Source organism: Galeopterus variegatus, unplaced genomic scaffold (genome assembly GCF_000696425.1).
Source record: "Galeopterus variegatus unplaced genomic scaffold, G_variegatus-3.0.2 Scaffold2394, whole genome shotgun sequence".
NCBI lineage: Eukaryota > Metazoa > Chordata > Mammalia > Dermoptera > Cynocephalidae > Galeopterus > Galeopterus variegatus.
This window is the reverse complement of record NW_007728505.1, coordinates 205519-223664: the sequence shown is the minus strand read 5'-3', so window position 1 is coordinate 223664 and position 18146 is coordinate 205519. Positions and strand designations below refer to the sequence as shown.

Here is an 18146-nt window from a genome sequence, read left to right as displayed (position 1 = left end):
GGTGCCTGCCTTGCAGATACATGCAAATATTTTATTAGCCACCATTTCCATCCGAGTTCCCTGAAGGATTGCAGGAAATTGGTGAACTGTTCTTCCTGTATACTCTAGTCACTCGTAAAATGAAACTACCATACAGTGTGATGATCAGAATAAACAAGCGGAAAGGATAATAAGGTTCACCAAATAATCACTGATGACCTCAGCAATTTTATTAACAAATTTATTTCCCTAATTGGGTAACGTATCTCAGTGCTTGACTCAAGAGCATTGTAATAATTTTCCGTACTGCAGAAGAAGGAATTAATTAGAACTGTTTGCTCTTGTTCCATATCTACACTTGTCCACCAGTCTTGTAAACATTGTCCCTGGTTTCCTCGGTCCTCCAGGTTCTTTTCTTCTGACTCCCCCAACCCACACCCAAAACAAATAAATAGGAAGCAGAGAGTACAGTTTAACATCAGTGGCGGCTCCTCATGTGCTGTCCGCCCCCTTTGGAAGCTGAGTGTCATGGTCAGAATGTGGCAGAATCATTACTTCTAATAGGCACTCAGAAATCTGTAGAGCGACCCTCTTCTCCACAGGCAAAAATGGAGAGCCTGGCGTCTTGCTTTACCAGTGCTTGTGTCTGGGCTTGTCCTTGTTCACTTTGAACCCGGGACAGAGCTTGTGAGCTGGCAGATCTGTTCCACTTCATCCTGTCCCATCTGAAACCCCTTTCAGGAAGGCAAGAGACATTTGTTAGCTTTGTCTGCCCTTGGAGTGGGCAGCCTGTACGAGGAGACAAACCGTGAACTCATCAGCTCCTTCTGCTTGAAGGCTTCTTCAAGTAAAGTTTTGTGCCTCACAGCTTGTGAGGACTGCAGCATAACAACAGAAAGGCATTTTTTGAGTTAAGTAGTCCAGAATCTCATTGGAATGCTGGCCACTAACTCATGCCGCACCCTCCAACATACTCCAAAGTGGTGCCACTTTATAGTGACTGTCCATTCTACAATGACCAGCATTAGAGCAAGATGCCAGGGTACGTGGAATTACTTCCAGAGCTGATTTCTTTAGCAGCTGTTAATGTAGTCTGCCATGCACAGAGATGGCTTTTGAAGGTAAGTATGATTTTTACAAAGACATCTAAGGGGTGTCAAGACTACTCTAGCTACCAGTAGGTCCCTTTCTGAGGTCTGTAGCCCAGAGGACTTCATATAAGCCTGAGAAGTTTCATTCCCCCTCTTGGATATTCTGCAGGATCCCAATGAGGTTTTCCAGGCCAAAAATGTAGCCAGGATCTGGTCCATCATAGGTAATGTGCTCATTCCAGGAGCCCTTGTATGTTGTGTGAGCAAAGTCAATCATCCGGACATCAACTTTGGTGAGATCCCCGGGAGAGCTGCCATGGGCCATCTGCGAAGCCTCCTGAGGATGCAGGCTCCCTGGGGTTCTTTCCAGTGGCTCCTGCCCATCGTAGGTGATGAGGAGAGAGCTGGAGTAGAACCGGTACGAACTCTGACTCCTAATGACCGAGAGGAGGGCCCGCAGCTGATGCAGGATGGGCTCCAGGAGCTCCCTCCGGAGGCGGGTTCCGTCATGCAGGAACTGGTAGAGGGCTTGTCTGAACCCCTCCACTGAGAGTTTTCTTCCGTAGTATTTGTCTTTGCAGAGAAAATGCTTCTTATCCGTTTGGTAAACCTTACATTAAAAAGAAGAAAAAGAAAATATGAAGAATTGCAAACTTAAGAAAAAGTTGCATCTGCCATGTTTGCAGCATCACAAGCTAACATAATATAGGAACAGATTTCCAAGAGATACAGGGCGGGAGTGGCTGGAATGAGCAGAGGATGATCTCCCTTCAAGCACCAGTGTAGCTTTTACATTTTAAAATACTATCTGTGCAAGTCTTTAATAGTAACCCAAGGTGTAGTGATCCTTCACCCTACAGAGGTGACCCTCTACCCACGAGGAAAACATTTGGATCTCCTTTCTTGTGAATTTCTAATGTCAACCTCCAAATCATGATTTAAGCCCTGGCTTCTGGCCCTCTACAATTCAAATATCAGCAAACCCAAGCTAGAAAACTTTAGTAGGAATCTGAAATCACAGCCAATGGCCTTGGAAAGCCAACTAGATTAAATTTTCCCTAACAAAGTTTATAAAGCCCTTTCTCTGCAGATTCTAAGGAAACAGTAATGGCTCTTGAGGTGGAGTGAGATGAATTGTTTAAAGATATAATGATGGGCTTGGTCAGGTGTAGACAGAGTTTTTAGGCAGCCCATGCAGCTGAGGGGAGCCTTGGTGGAGGAGGAATGTTCATAGCTCTGTGGGGTTGGTGACTCCCCTCCTTGGCACCGTGTCTCTTCCCTTCCCCTGTCATGTCTTGGCCACCAGAAGGGAGCAGATGGAAGAAATGCTGGTGAGGGGACAGTGGCAGACACCCCCATTTCCTTCAGATGGCACAGGCAGCAGCAGAAGCCGAACCAAGGCCAGAGGGGGACTTGGCACACCTCTGCTTGGCACACCTGGGAAAGGCTGCCTGTACCAGGCCAAGACAATTTCCCAGGTCTTTCCTGCCTTCAAATTACATGATATGTTTACAGAAAACCAGCAATAAAAAATCAGAAAGATATGATAGACTTGGTGTTGCCTTTGGAGGACTGGAGATCGGCTGTTGAATTAGCCATCATACTACATGACAGGCATCACTTTCTAAATAAATCACATCAATTTCAGAAGATTTGAGATCCAGAGAGAGATTCCATTTACACCACAAATCATCACACTCCATTCTCTTGAGAACTGTATTCCAAGTCTTCCAAGGGACCTCTGTGCAACAAATTTATAGACTCAACTTCCAGCTTCAAATGGTGGCAGTTTCAATTAAGGAAAGCTATAATGTTTACCGTCAAATTGGTGTCTCGTTTTGCTTTGAGTAGACAGACTAAGAGTGAACGAGTGGAGAAAGTTTATTTCCTCCTGTTCTCCTGCAGCCCTTGCTGTAAGCCACAACAGAGCAGCAAAAATAAGCGTGGAGTCTGGGCAGTACAAAAATTAACCATTCCTTTGCCTGGAGTTAGCAGGTTATGACCTTCCTGCCTTGTTAACCAGAACGGGTAGCAAAAAAAAAAAAAAAAAAGGCAGAGGGAACACTTATTCTATTTTATGGAATAACGTGTTGCCCAATTCTAGAATCACAATAAAGCCAATTGAGATCTTTAAAAAAATAAAAGGCAGAAAAGGTGGATTAAGAAAAGGAAATGGCTAATAAGAACTCAAAGAGCAGACTGCCATGCAGCATCTGAGGAGAGGGTTGAGCTTCATCATTCAAGAGAATGAGGAATCAGGAGCCCCGAGTGCAGCACCAAGAAGCTCTTCCTCTCAGTTCTTTCCCCAGCCCCTGCTCACACGCTGTCATCAAAGCTCTGCTCACAGCATGGACAGGACCCACGCGGCCACTGTGGAAAGTTTCAGCTGCCAGAGACTGTGAGACCATATTCAAAATGGTGGGGTTTTGTCACTGCTATCCTGAAGGGTGCTCTTAAAAAACCCAGCTAGGCACAGGCCAGGACATGCATTTCCTTGTGGAAGGAGTGGTTCTCGTCCTTGTCCTCTGTGGCTCCCCCAAAGTGAAGGCTCTGCAGGGGCCAGTGGTGTCTGGATGGGAGGCACCCTTGTCCCGCAGTGGACACTCCAGGGTCCCCGCCCCCCCAGGCGGGCCCTCTGCGACCTACCTGCATGCCACAGATGCGCACACCCAGGCGGGCTGAGGTGCTCTGCGCACACTTCCGCATGTGACGGGCCTTCTTGTCCTCAGACGCGTCGTCCCCGTGCTGCCGGGTCCCCATCTTCAGGTCCAGGATGCAGGGATGCGTGTACTGTGACACTACATTTTCCAGCAACAAAAACCCTAGTCACACTAAGTTAAGGAAGGCTGCAAGGACACCAGGGCTGCTGTCCCACCAGCTGCAGTCAGCACGCCTGGAAGCTGCCTGGAAGTTCCCTCACTCCCATTTCCTTCCTTATGGACAACCCATCCTTGCTATTAAGTATTCAAGGTATTAGCGTTGCAGGGTGCTTTAATAAGCCCATTTATTTAGGAGGAGTTTATGAGTATGTGGGTGGAGTAAGCTTTTTTCCGTTCTCCGTTTTGCTCTGAGGTGGAAACTTAAATGCAGGTGTGAAATCCCTGGCAGACCATGCCTCATTTACATTTTATGGCAGAAAATCATAAGGCTAAGACCTCCAGTCACTGAATGGGCCAATACCTTTTGGGAGAAGTGGTTTGATGTTAGCTTTGGAGATGAGTTGCAGGAATATTAATTTCAGTGGAGTAATTATCCTGCAAAAGCTTCTTAGGGATTAGGGTTGCAAATGTGTCTTAGTAAATACTGTGGAACCAGCCGCCCGTTTGCGGGAAGGAGCACAGCAGTGATGAAAGGGGCATTTCAAACCAAAGTTTGCTCACTGAGAATGTGGTAGCCTGTGGGCGGGGGCGTCTACCTCCTCTCAGAGTCCACCCTGGGGCACTTTCCTGATGAAGGAACCCCACTCCCTTCTCACCCGTGGACCTATGGGAAGATGCCTGTGGGGAGAATTTAGAGGGACAGAATGGAGGTTGGTGCAGGGGACCCAGTGTGGAATTAATCATTTCTGTCTGCCCAAAGAAGCCCCCACCCCATCCCATTCTCTGTGTGTGTGTGTGTGTGTGTGTGTGTGTTTTTCTCCTCCTGCCCCTGCCCCATATGGCTCTCTGTCTCTTTCTATCTGTCCCCCCTGCCCCCTTCTGGGCACACCTTCCTGCCCTGGGGACCTGGAGTGGTGGGGAAGGAGGACAAGGATACGGTGCCGCTTGTTCTCCGGGTACTCGGAGCACAGGCGGGTCAGGTGTGCCTGGTGGCAGTTCAGGCCCCATGGATTAAAGCTCTTCCTCTCGACCTGGTTCCCATTAGCATCTTCAACCAGTGAGGACACTTGTGCATTTAGATGGAGCTTGGACCTCAGGAGTGCCTTGGCTGGGCTGTGGGGGAGGGGAAAACAGGGTGGTCAGGGCAGCATGGGCCAGAGGTCTGGGAGGCACCTGTGCCTATGACTGCCTGGGCTCTCTGGGACAAGCTCTGACAAGGGCTGTTCCTGGATGCTCTCCAGGATGGCTTTCTCCAGGCTGCCGAAGCACGCCACTGGGCCTAGAGTGCCTTCCCTGCCGAACGCCATGCAGGGGGTTTCTGCAACCGCCAGAGTTACTCATTACAGTGTGTCACCCCTCAGATGACTGAGGTGATTTAAATTCACTTGTAAGTGATCTGGATTATTAATGATCTTACTACTGAGGTGACACGTTATGCAGACAGCATCCCCACCTGGGATCGCAAGGCTGTGAGTTTAGACTCTGATACTCTGGCATGTCGCTATCTCCTTGAGACCTCAGTGCCACAGGGCATGGGGTGAGGGTTAGGGCTGTGGGAGTCTAGAGCCTTGGCCTGCCTTTGCAGCATCTTGGCATCCCCATCTGTGAAATGGAGATAATGTGCACGCTTCCTGACACCGAGCCCTAGTGCTCCTTAGGGAAGGGAAGTATTTTCATTGTATTAGCTCCCTTTTGTTTCCCATAAATGTTTTAAAAATCCCCAGGGATCCTTTTCATCTGGGAAAGGTCAGCTAATATTCTCAGAGGCTTTGGAGTCCTCTCCAAGGCCTCAGGTGCCTGAGTGTCCTTTCCAGGGACCCTCTGAGTGCATGCCAACTTCTCTCCTTGTCCCGTCCTGACTGCTAAGGAAAGTGATGATTTCTGAAAGCAATTGACCACACTTTGCCTTTATATAAACTATTCTAGGGTTTCTGTTCTGCACGTTTCCCCCTCCAGAGACACTTCATGGTCTCAGTGAAATAGGTATTTAATTAAGCAAATATGTATCGAATACTACTCTGTGTGGAACTCTGCCTATGCATCAACTTTTGAAATGAAATACATCATAATCCTCCCTCTAGAAATGGCATAAAAGAAAATCCATTCCTTTCTTTGGTCACTTTGGTTATTCTAGACAGAACCTTCATCTGAATTTCTCATTCTTTTGGTGCCAGCCCTAATGGGGAGCGGCTGGGCTTGAGCACTGGTAGGAGTGGTGCTGGTCCCTGCGAGGGTCAGCTGCCCAAGTGTCTGTCATCCTGTGCAGTGGCTCTCACCTCTCCTTGAGTGAGTGTGCCAGCTGGGCATGCTGCTGATGGTTGAGTGGGTGGGTGCCGCCATTGCCACTGGGGGTCTGCTGGAGCGTCTGCCAAATTGCCACTGCTGTTGACTCCGTGGAGATCTTGAAGGGCTCCTGCCTCTCCTTCAGTGGGCTGGCGACCAGGCTGAGTTGGCCCATGCTGTCTTTCCAGAGGTGCACTGTGATGGTGCCTGCAGAACACACGAGGAGAGGAAGGGGAAGAGAAACCAGATGGAATGCACCTCTAAGTGGATGTGCTGCAGTGGGTGACAGCGTTTAGAATTGTAGTTTAATGGCACTGGTCAACTGCCCCTCTTCCCCAAGGCTTCTCCCAAGGAAGAGCTGTGGGGACTGGCCTGGTTTAGCCTGAACCCGATCCTGTTCCAGAGTGAGCCCAGAGCAGTGGAGGCTGCAGAAATAGCTTTCAGCTGATCTTGGCACATCCTCTGCTTGTCCACTTCTCTGCCCCTCCATGCGTCAAACAAAGCCAGCCCTGTACATTTTGTTCTCGCGTTCTGACCACTCACACCTTCCCAGTCATGCCACAGCCAACCCATCTGTGCCTAGCCTGGGGTGGAGGTGGGGGTCAGAGCTGATCCTTTGCACAGGGCCTCCCCACCTCAGAGTGAGCTCAGGGTAGTCGGGGCCCATCCCGTTCCTGCCCCTTCTCCTTTGCCTCCTCACCCTCCTTTCTCCTCTGTTTGTCTTTATCTGGCCAGCTTCTTCCAAGAAGCCTCCTGGGGCTCAAGCCTCTCTGTCACCCCTTCATCTACCCTCCCCATCTCCCTGCCTTTCACTCCGAGGCTCACCATTTCCTGTGGTTAGATGCATTGGCACATGAAGACTATTGGTGGAACATGGTTCTTTGATGAAATAAGAGACTTGTGAGATTTCCCCAACTTATGGTACCTCCCTACCATCCATGTTTGCAATCAAGGCACCAAAACTGCTGGCTGTGAAAATGAAGAGTACCTGGAAACCCACTTAACAATCGTGCTCATTGGTTTTCTCCCCCAAGATATTGGCCAGGCCGGGTAGTTAGCTGTGGCAGGCACGTCGATGGCTCTGTGGTCGCCCTTTAGGTTCCCCGTTCTGTTGGCAAAGCCCAGGCCTCCCTCCTTGGTGCTTGGCCTCCAGGGGGTACCCCATGGCTCCCCGCCTCCACTATCTACCCCTCTTTGTCCTGCTTTGTGCTTGATGGGCTGACCCTAGGGAGTGCCCTCCATTTTCCCCGTGAGTTTGGCCAGTGGTGGGTGGGTGGAGGAGGGCGGGTTGGGTATTTATTCTGCTGCTCCCTCCTGGCTTCGTATTTGTGCCCTGCTGTGCGTCTCCATGGCCCCCACTCTTGCTGGCTTGGTGGCACCGTTCCCTCACTGTGGCCTTCAGGCCTGGGCTGGTTACAGCTTTCCAGTGTGGCTAGCCGCTGGGTGCCTCCCCACCCCTTTTTGTTCCCTGAATCCTGCATGCACTTCTGCAAATAGTCCCTTTTTATAATGATCTTTATTTAAAACCGTTTGAATGTACCATTTGTTTTCTGCTAGGACCCTGACTAAGAGGGTGGGCTGCATGTTTGTATGTCCTCTGAGGCATTTTTTTCCTCCCCCAGCCAGTTGGTCACCTTCTGGGAGTAAGTGGCAGTTTCTGCTGAGCAAGCAGTAAGGGCAGCTGATTTCCTGCTGTGTCCTGCCTGGCCCTCTTGGGCTGCCGGTGCAGACACGAATTTTCAGGGCTGCTCTGTACTTCAGCAACCACTCTCCAGGGCCATCTGTACCTAGTTCAGCAGTCTCCTTGGGCCAGTCCCATCATCTCAGATTCCCTGTGCTCTCATTTTGCAGCTGGAGAGTCATATTCAGTCCTCTCCAGCTCCTAAAAAAACTGTGCCAGTCTGGGCTCCTGTGTCCTGTGAAGTAATCATGATAGTAATGATAATACTGTACTGAGCCTGATGTTCTGCAGTTGACCAGACACCAGCATTTATCCCTAGGCCAATCTCACCATCACTGTTCTGCTCATGAGGGCAAGGGGCTGACACAGGTGGGGGACATAATTACAAAGTAACCATAACCGCCCTGTCTTTCTTGCCTGCTGTGCATGGCACTGTGCTGCTTTTCATTTGTTACCTCTGATTTACAGCAGGCCTATAGGGCCATTGATGATGGACACTGAGGCTCAGAGACATTGATAACCTGCCCCAGGTTGCACAGTTGGTATGGGCTGGAGCTCCAAGAGGGCCACACCAGCTGAGACTATGGAAGAGAGGCTGTTGCACAGAGCCAAGAACTCTATTGGGAGGGTTTGGTGTTGTCATGCTATGTTTTACCCCCTGTGTGCGTGAGGAACACTCCTGCTGTGCCCCCACCACATTTGTCCTGGTCATTCTATTTTGTGGGGGAGAATAAAGAAGCCGTGACTCCACCACCTCAGGAGAGGGTCATCAGCTCAGGGGGCCGGAGTACCAAGAAGCGCAAGGACATGGTGTTTGCATTTCCAGCCCAGGGTCCTGTGGGAAGGAGGGTTGCTGTGCTTGTTCTAGGAGGGAACTGACCTTCTGGAAACCAGCACTAGGCCCCAGAGCCTAGCTCTCCATGTGTGAGAAGTGGGCAGAGCTGCCTGGGCTCTGCACTTACCCTTGGGGAGCCTGGGAAGGTGTGCCGGCCAATGGCAGGACCCTTCTGGGTCTTGTAAAGTTCAAGCTACATCCGAAGGCCTCCTAGCCTTTTCTAGTTGTGGGGCTATGGTGACAGGCCTGCCAGAAATCTGTCTTGGGGAGCTCTGGGCCCAGAAGGCCTCCCTAGAGGGACAGGAAATGTGACCTTCTCCCACTTCTCCAGGCTCCAGCTTTGTCTGATCTCATCAGTTCTGAGTGTCTGAGTAAATGGAGGAGAGCAGAGGTGCAAATAACCCAAAAACAATAAAATCCCAAAGTCATTTCCATTTCTCATATTGTCAGAGCTACACAGTCAGACTCTGAGTCCCTGCCTCTCTCTCCATCTTTCCGTGTGCCTCTGATGGTGGTGTCTATCTGTCTCTTGTCTGTCTCTCCCTGTTTCTCTCTCTCTCTCTCACACACCCCTCTGTGGCTCAGCTCAGCTCTTTCCTCTGAAGCCAGGGACCCCTGGAGCTCACCCACAGCAGATAGCTCCCTTGTGAACAGTCTCAAGTTGCCTGTACTTGGCAGAGCAGCATGTCAGCAACATGTCCAGTCCACACTGACTTGTTCTTTTTTTTTTTTTTTTTGTCTTTTTTCCGTGTCCGGCAACGGATCGCAACCCTCAGTGTTGCCCCCGTACCGGACTGGGGACCGGCAACGGAATCGCAAGCCTCGGCGCTGCTCCTGCGCCTCGCTCAGCCAGTGAGCGGGAGCCGGTCTGTATGTGGGATCCGAACCCTCGGACGGGAGCGCCACTGCGCTTCCCAAGCGGCGCACTATCCAGTGCGCCACCGGGCCGGCCCCTGACTTGTTCTTTTAATCAAGAGCCACGTCAGTTCCAGCCTGGCCTCCAGCTTGTCCTGTGCGTCTGTGGGGGTTAGGCTGCACAGGCCCACAGGTTCCCAGGGCTCTGCTGACCAGGAGCCCCTGCCAGGGCCCATCTGCCTGCTAACCAGCCCCCCCATGCACTTGGCCTGAGAGCATGACAGCCAGGCCACAGGAGTGCTTACTACCACGGCTGGCATGCCCAGAGCATCTCAGTAATTTCAGTTTGGCCGAGCCACTTCCTGAGCCTCAGTGAATATTCTGTCATGTATTTATTTTTAAGCTTATGAGAGCATTTACTCGCCACTGTCTGTAACATGAAATCTGGCTCAACCATTAACCAATTGAGCATGTCCTCATTTGCCCAAAGCTGACAGGCAGACTGGGAGGCAGAGGGATGTGGCCCCTGGATGCTGTCCGGCCCGGGGAGCCTGGTAGGTCCAGGGCCAGCTTCTAGCACAAGGAGGCTGCCCTTTGGAATGATGTCCCTGCTGCCATTGTGGTACAGGGCAGCCAGAAGGGAGAGGTGTGCTCTGCGGCTTGCGGTGGCCACTTTAAAAATGGCCCCTCTCTGGGGGGCTGTTTCTATGAGAGAGAAAAAGGGAGACCCTTGTGGCAGCCTTGTGGGCATTCAAGTCCCCCTGACCTGAGGTCACTAGCTGAGTGACCCTAGGTAAGTCTTGCCCCCTCCCTCCTTGGGCTCTGACCCCCGAGCACTGACACCCCAAGTCCCTCCTTCAGTAACAGTGTAGCTGGGAGGAGTGGGCCTGTGTGGCCAAGAGCCCGCACTTGGGAGCCAGACTTCGGGGCTTCGAATCCTGGCTCTGCCTCTCACTGGCTGTGTGGCCTCAGGCAAGCCAGGTAACCTCTCTGTGCCTCAGTTTTCTCATCTATGACAGGGAGATAATAAAGGAACCTACCTCAGAGGGTTGCGAGGATTATGTGAATTAGGACATGGAGATCAGAGTAGACACCAAGGGTTAGCTGATACTACTTTTCTTATCGGGCAAAGCAGCAGCCTGCACAGCCTGAGAGCCCCTTCCCATCTACAACCTGACCTTAGCCACCTGTCCTCCTCCAGCACCCCAGGTGTTTGAGAAGGTGAGAGTCCTGGTTCTAGGCCTTTTCTCATGTCTCCTTAAATGTGTGTAGTATTTTAGTTGGTACTTGGACAGTGGCCCTGCGTGAGTTGTGTTCTGGTCAGTGAGTGAATCAGCATTTCTGCTTCATCCAAACCTCATGCTTGGGTGTCACCCCAGCCCACAGGCTCGGCCTGCCCCTCACCCACAGGCAGGGTAGGTGGTCAGTTATGTGGTCCCATCCCAGCAGTGTCATGAGGTTCCCTGACCCAGGTCCTGTCAGAACTTGTATAGAAACACCATCTCCTGTGTGAAGACCAGAAGGCAGAGGCTGAAGCATCCCGTGGCCATTGATACATTTAGTTATGACATGTTGGCTTGAATTAATGTATTGAGTTAGGGCAGGCCCAGTGGTGCACTGGAGAGTGCGCCGCTTGGGAGTGTGGCGGCGCTCCCGCCGAGGGTTCGGATCCCATATGGAGACCGGTTCCCGCTCACTGGCTGAGTGCGGTGCGGACGCAACACTGAGGGTTGCAATCCTGTTGCCGGTCCCTGGTATGGGTGCAACACTGAGGGTTGCGATCCCGTTACCAGTCAGTAAAAAAGACAAAAAGGGAAAAAAAAAAATGTATTGAGTTAGCAGAGCCCCAAGGGGAGGTGACACCAGGATGGGCCCACCCTGAAAGGGGAAGCAGGGCAGAGTAGAGGTCCAGACAGTAGACCAGTACCCAAGAGCACCTGAAAGTGGTGCCTCCTACCCCCACCGGAGGCCTGACCATGTGCAGACAGGGAGTAGGGGAGGGGGCCCGGATAGGTCTCCTGAAGACCAGACCAGCCTCTTCCCCCTCCTGCTTTGCCCGCAACTGCCCTGACAGTCCATCCCAACTCCAGAGCTGTGTTGAGCAAGCGTGAAATTCTGCTGGCAGGAGGCTGTCCCATGCAAGGTGCTGCCACCTCTTTGCTGGGTTGAGCTCAATTGTGAATGGACAGACATTAATTCCAGTGGGTGATCTGATAAGATGGGCAGTGACCCACAACCAGCCAAGCAACACTGGCTTGCGGCCCTGGAAGACGAAAGCCCGCACCCTGCATGACTCTCAGCATGGGACTCTGGTTGGTGTTGTCTCGGACTCTCAGGAGGTCCTGCAGGCAGGTGTGAAGCAGTGCTTGGAGACAACACAGGGGTTCAAGCCCTGCTCACTCCCTGCCAGTGGTTCTCAATCTGCACCATGCTCAATGCTGATTCCTGGGCCCTGATCCCAGGGATTCTGATTGACAAGTTTGCAGTGGGGCCTGGGAGTCTTCGTACAGACACACACACACGTGCACACGTGTACACCTGATTCTGGCAAAGTTGGTAGACTCCAGATCACACTTTGAGATACACTAGTGTAGATAGGCCCCTTCCTTCCCAGTTGTCTTTTTTTTTTTTTTTTAAAGATGACCGGTAAGGGGATATTAACCCTTGACTTGGTGTTGTCAGCACCACGCTCACCCAGGGAGCAAACCGGCCATCCCTATATGGGATCCGAACCCGTGGCTTGGTGTTATCAGCACCACCCTCTCCCGAGTGAGCCACGGGCCGGCCTCCCCTTCCCAGTTGTCTTTTTTTTTTTTTTTAAAGATGACCAGTAAGGGGATCTTAACCCTTGACTTGGTGTTGTCAGCACCACGCTCACCCAGGGAGCAAACCGGCCATCCCTATATGGGATCCGAACCCGTGGCTTGGTGTTATCAGCACCACCCTCTCCCGAGTGAGCCACGGGCCGGCCTCCCCTTCCCAGTTGTCTTTTTTTTTTTTTTTAAAGATGACCAGTAAGGGGATCTTAACCCTTGACTTGGTGTTGTCAGCACCACGCTCACCCAGGGAGCAAACCGGCCATCCCTATATGGGATCCGAACCCGTGGCTTGGTGTTATCAGCACCACACTCTCCCGAGTGAGCCACGGGCCGGCCTCCCCTTCCCAGTTGTCTTGATCATTGAAATGCAAGTGGGTTTTTGTCTGACTTCTTTGGATGTTATCACCTTCACCACAGACACTTCAACAATGAGGGCAGCAGCTTGCAGACATAAAATCTAAAATCCTTTAAAGGAGGTCTTTTCTCTGAGCACTCATCCTATTGCTGGGGCAGCCTCCTTGCACAGTTGTGCCCCGAGCCTCATTCACCAAGGGCTGGGTGTGGACAAGTCAGCCTGCCTAGAGAGCCCTCCCCACTGGCTGTCTCTCCCCAGAGCCCACCTTGTGCTCAGATCCAGAACACATGCCATCCATGCAGAAGTTTCCCCAGCCACACCTGGATGGTTCCCCTGCCTTTGCCCGTTCCTGGATGAGGGCGGGAATTCTGATTTCCTAAACAAGCCATGTCCCAGCTTCTCCATGCCCTGTCCCAGGCCTGAGGCTCCTGCCACCTGCCTGGGTGTGCGGAGGGAGGTTAGGGGGACCTTAACCTGTCCTGTGTCTATAGCCAGAGTCACACAACCACCCATGACACCCACAAGGCAGAGACCAGCATGCCCCCTCAGGGCTGGGTGGGACTGGGATATTGTTTTATTCCATTCTTACTTTCTTAAAGCCTGATGGCTTGAGCTAATTTGTAGGGAAGCCAAATGGCATTATTCTGCAGACATGGGGACTTGAAGAGTTCAGAGAAATGCGGACAGAGAGGGCCAGCCTGGCTGGGAGAGGGGGCCCATCTCCATGGCAACCCTTAGACCCACCCATAGCACACGAGGAAGTGGTGGGTGCATGCAGATGCGCTGGCCTGGCTGCCAGACAGACACTCACCTTTGTACTGTGGGGTGAACTGCTTCATGGCCAGTGGCAGGGACTCGTAGAACCTCTGCTCCCGGGAGACGAGGGGCTTGCACACGGTGTGCTCGTCATACTTCATCACGCTCAGGTGCCCCCCGACCTGGTGCAGGAAGGGCTCCAGCCGCACACCCACCCTGGCATCGCCGGTATCCACACTGTCCTGCACCACCATGGTGCCGCACGGGGAGTGGGTCACCTGCTAAATCTGTGAGAGGAAGGTGTAAGGTAGCAGAAGCAGCTCCTGGACAGAACGCTGGGTGGTCAGCAGTCCTCAGCTTTCTCTTTCTTGGCCTTTGTTGCTGTCATGGCCCAGTTGTCTTCCTGTCTGTGGGCTCTCTGGAAGCAGAGGAGGAAGGTGGGAGTTATATGAGGGAGTGGGGTGCTGGGAGAGGTGGTGCTTGGAACGGGCTGCACGGAGTCCAGCCATGACCCAGAACAGGTTCCTCACTGGTAGCTAAAACAAGACTGTAAATGTGCATCCACTACTTCTGGAATAATCAGTTACTAGAAACCATGGTTATATGTATCCTAATACAGTGGCTGCCTCCATGGAGCAGGGGTGAGAGGGACACTTTAAATATCCTTTTGTACCTTTCAAATTTAAACATGAAACATTAAAACATTAAAAAAAAAATCAAACAACCCACACAACTGTAAGCTTCCAGAGTGCAGAGACAGTGTCTTAACTTCTCTTGTCATGTTGCCTGCCTGTCTGCCTTCTTTTGGGAACATTGATCCCAGCCCATCAAAAAGCGAGTGGAGGGCTGGCCCGGTGGCGCACTGCTACAGTGTGCCGCTTGAGAGCGCGGCGGCGCTCCCGCCCGAGGGTTCGGATCCCACATCCAGACCGGTTCCCGCTCACTGGCTGAGCGAGGTGCGGGAGCAACACCGAGGGTTGCGATCCCATTGCCGGTCCCGGTCCGGTACGGGCGCGACACTGAGGGTTGCGATCCATTGCCGGACACGAAAAAAGACAAAAAGGAAGAAAAAAAAAAAAAAAAAGCGAGCGGAGCCCCTGCTGTTGGGACACTCACTGTCTTGTGAGAGATTGGGGGTACAGGAATGCTTTATTTTTGTACAGCATAACTTTGCACCATTGATTTGCATCACGGCTCCACTACATAATTGCTGTGTGACCTTAGACAAGTTACTAAGTCTCTCTGGGCCTCAGTTTCCCCATCTGTAGAATGAAATAATGATATCTACCTCAAGAAGTTAGGGACAGAATTGAGATAAGACCTGTGGAAAGGTTAGCCCAGTGCTCAGAGCAACGTGCTCAATAAATATGATTTATCATTATTATTTCTAGCATTATGGCCACAGTGTCATATTTCCCCAGCAGCTCTGGTTTGCCGGAAAGGTAGGCTTGATCATCACCACTGTGCACATGAGGGAAGAGAGGCCTGAAACGCCTCGCACAGGGCCACGGCTGGCCGGAGCAGCACCGGAGCAGCACGGGAGGTGACACTGGGGCCTCCTCCTCTCTGGGGCCTGGTCCTGTGCTCCTGTGCTGCTCTTTTTTCCCTCCCTGAGGGCCAGCTTGCTGGGTCTCAGGCAAACAATGGAACTCTGGGCTGGAAGTGCAGTCCCTGCAGACATCCTGACTTTGTCTCAGGAGAGTGCCGAGGAGACACTGCGAGGGGAGGTTCTTCTTGCCCTATTCGTCCTTTCTGAGAATGTTCCCACAGCAGTGCCCATCACCACTGAGTTATTAATATCCTTTCCCTCTGCTGGACTCCTGGCCATGGATGAGACCAGGCTGGGCAGCAAAGGGCATGATTAACCTTCTAATTGACCTTCAGTCCAGGCCACGGGCACGGCCGGCTGGCTCCATGCCCAGTGGTGCCCATCAGTTTGTTCAGGCCCCTGGCTCAGAGAGGCTCCTGCCAGCCTCCTGGGCCTCCAGCACACTGGCATGGAAAGCCTTGGCCTGGCTTGTTCAGTCCCAGCACAGGACCTCTCCTGCATCAGCTACTGCCCTGCAGCCAGAAAGTGCCCCTTTAGGAAAGGGAAGGAGTATGGGTTCTGCCTGGCGTGTGTGCATCTACTTTGCAGGAGGCAGAGTGAGGCTTCCAGGGGCCAGCTGCAGGATGCAGTGAGGCTTCTGCAGAGCTGGCTACAGGATGAGAGTGAGTCTTCTGGGGGGCTGGCTGCATGGCTTGAGTGATAGGGAGACTGGGGTTGCTGGGATGCGGAGGACTGAGGCCTGGTGGTGAGGGGCTGTGGTGGTGAGCTCTGCTTTAAGGCAGCGCAGGGGTGATCCCTGCTTGGGAGCCTGTTCCATGAGCTGAGAAAAGAACTTGGTGGGAGGCATCTAGACGTGGATGGAAATCGGCCCACAGATGAGTTGATATCTTCAGTTTGATAACCCTTTGGTGATGAGACAAGATATCATAGTTGCTTGGCAAACCCAGTTCTACTTGCAAATCTGGAGAAGGCAAGAAGGCAGAGATGAGAAAAACCAAGGCAGGTAGACACATCTCCTCTCGCTGTGCTCACCTGTGTGTTGGTCTTTGCCAGCTGACCTGTCCCAGGCAGAAGTGCTTCTGGTAACCAGGTGGACAGCTAGTCTGTAAATGCATCTACTGCCCCTATGGAAAGAGCCCAGGCTCCCGTCCTTCATGCTTGTCTCCCCAGGGCTCGGCTGCACTGACCATGCCTGGCATTGCTGGACAACAGCCCAGCTCTGCCGACACATCCCAGCATGTCCCATGTGGGTCCTCATGCTGCTGCACTGGGAAGTCCACCTCCCCTCTTCTTTCCCCACACTCCTGTCTCCCAAGGAGCTCTAAGGACATGGATGTCACCTCAAAGTGGTGGCATGGGGAGGAAATAAATGGAAACACATATAGCACTTGCTGTATGCTGGGCACTGTTCCAAGTGCTTCATACAGATTAACCCATTTAAGCTTCACAACTACCCTACGAGGTAATTAGTGTTACCAGCCCATTTTACAGATGAGAAAACTGAGGCACAGAGAGGTTATGCAGCTTCCCTACGTGCACCCAGGTAGTATGGGGAGAGCAGGGATTTGAACAAGCCACATTAGCCCCAGAGTGCACTCACTCACCATATGTGGGGAGACTGAGGGTTGTTATCTACTTTAAAAGTCAGAAAATTGAGCCCCAGGAGGCTAGGATTTGGCCAAAGTCACCTGCTAGTCACTGGCAATGCTGGGACAGCCCATGCCTGGACCACCCCCCTGGCTGGCCCTCCCACCCTGCTTGATGACATTAAGTGCATATCCTAGCGGTGGGTGGGCTGGAGGTGGGAGCATTATGCCCCCACCTCAGCAGAAACCATCATGAGGGCTGAGGCAGGAGGCCCACCTAGAGCTGGGGCTTGGTGTTGACCTTCTACGGGGATCTTTCAGCCAGACCTGAGAGGCACTGTCATTCCCAGCACTGAATTGGCTCCTGCTGCAGCCTTTTGATTCTCTCTTCACCTCCATTGTCAGGTGTTCTCAGGAGCCCTGGCTGAAACTTCTCAGAGAGCAGAGTGAGCTAGGAAGACCCTTAGGCCTCAGCACAGCCACTGCGCAGCAATGCCCACTCTCCTGCCCTGGATTGCGGCAGGTTGACAGTGACTGGGTGTCTGCTGGGAAGCCAGTCTGTGCTTTTAAAAAAAGCTGGACCTCATAGCTGGGAAAACTGAGGCCCTTTCTCTTGAGGTCATCTTAGGGTATAGATTAGGTGGCCTCTGAGCATCCTTCCGCTCCTGAACTATATGATCTGCAGTTCTGGCACAAGTTGATGGGGAGGGGCAGAGGGAGGAGGGAGGAGCAACGGCTTCAGCCCTGGAGCACCAGCCTGAGCTGGGCAGGGTGGGCTTTGCCACAGCTCGGGGAGGCAGGCTGTGGGTTGCCCTTGGCACTGATCCTGACCTCAGATTCCCAACGAAGCTTGAGCTTTTCTGTCAGTTCCTGCCTCTGTGTGCAGCCTCCAGCTCTGTGGGGTTGAGCTTGGGAAAGCTTCTGTTCTTCCCAGTCCTGCTGTGCAAGTCCCAAATAAATAATTCAAGCTGACAGGACCTCTCTCAGCCCAGACCTTCCTTTTGCCACATGCCGGCACTTCTTTCGTCGGCATGGGCCTTGACCTTTGATCATTGCCCCTGGGTTCTGTGCTGTTGCCTAGGAGCACTGGGCAAGGAGTTGTGAGCCCAGAGTCTCTTCCAGGCACTCCCACCATTCTGAGGCCTCTGGGATGAACCGGGTGACTGCACTGGGTCTGGCTTTACCACCTACTGCCACAGTCTGGTCATGATGCTCAGACAACAAAACGCACAGGGCTCCTTTGTGGAGTCCTCTTTCCAAGCATCCCTGCCACTTGGGGCTTGTCACTGCGTGGGTTCCTGTGAGTCAGCTTGGGCGCGGGAAAGGCAGGTGAGGTGGCTGCTCGAAGCAGGGCCTCCCACCCCCATTGTGACACACCTGCAGAATACCTGCTCCCTTAATGCTTTGAAGGGGGAGACAAATGTCCTTCTCTCCAGCCCATGCCTCTTCCCACGGCCCTACAGCCCAGACCCCTGGCCCAGCAAGCTTCCCCAGGGCTCCTTGGGGAGGCTTAAGAGGGAGCAAGGATAAAGGGGGCA

At 52.4% G+C, this 18146-nt stretch overlaps 1 protein-coding gene across 1 annotated transcript; it reads right to left on the bottom strand.

Annotated features, from left to right (window-relative positions):
* Window positions 1-1212: 1212 nt before the first annotated feature.
* Window positions 1213-13727, bottom strand: IP6K3 (inositol hexakisphosphate kinase 3). The gene is made up of 5 exons (XM_008581563.1): window positions 13529-13727; window positions 6166-6379; window positions 4827-5002; window positions 3717-3892; window positions 1213-1680 (listed from the first exon to the last, which is right to left on the bottom strand). Exons 1-5 carry the CDS (start codon window positions 13725-13727, stop codon window positions 1213-1215), a joined length of 1233 nt encoding a protein of 410 aa, XP_008579785.1.
* Between the last annotated feature and the right edge of the window lie 4419 nt (window positions 13728-18146).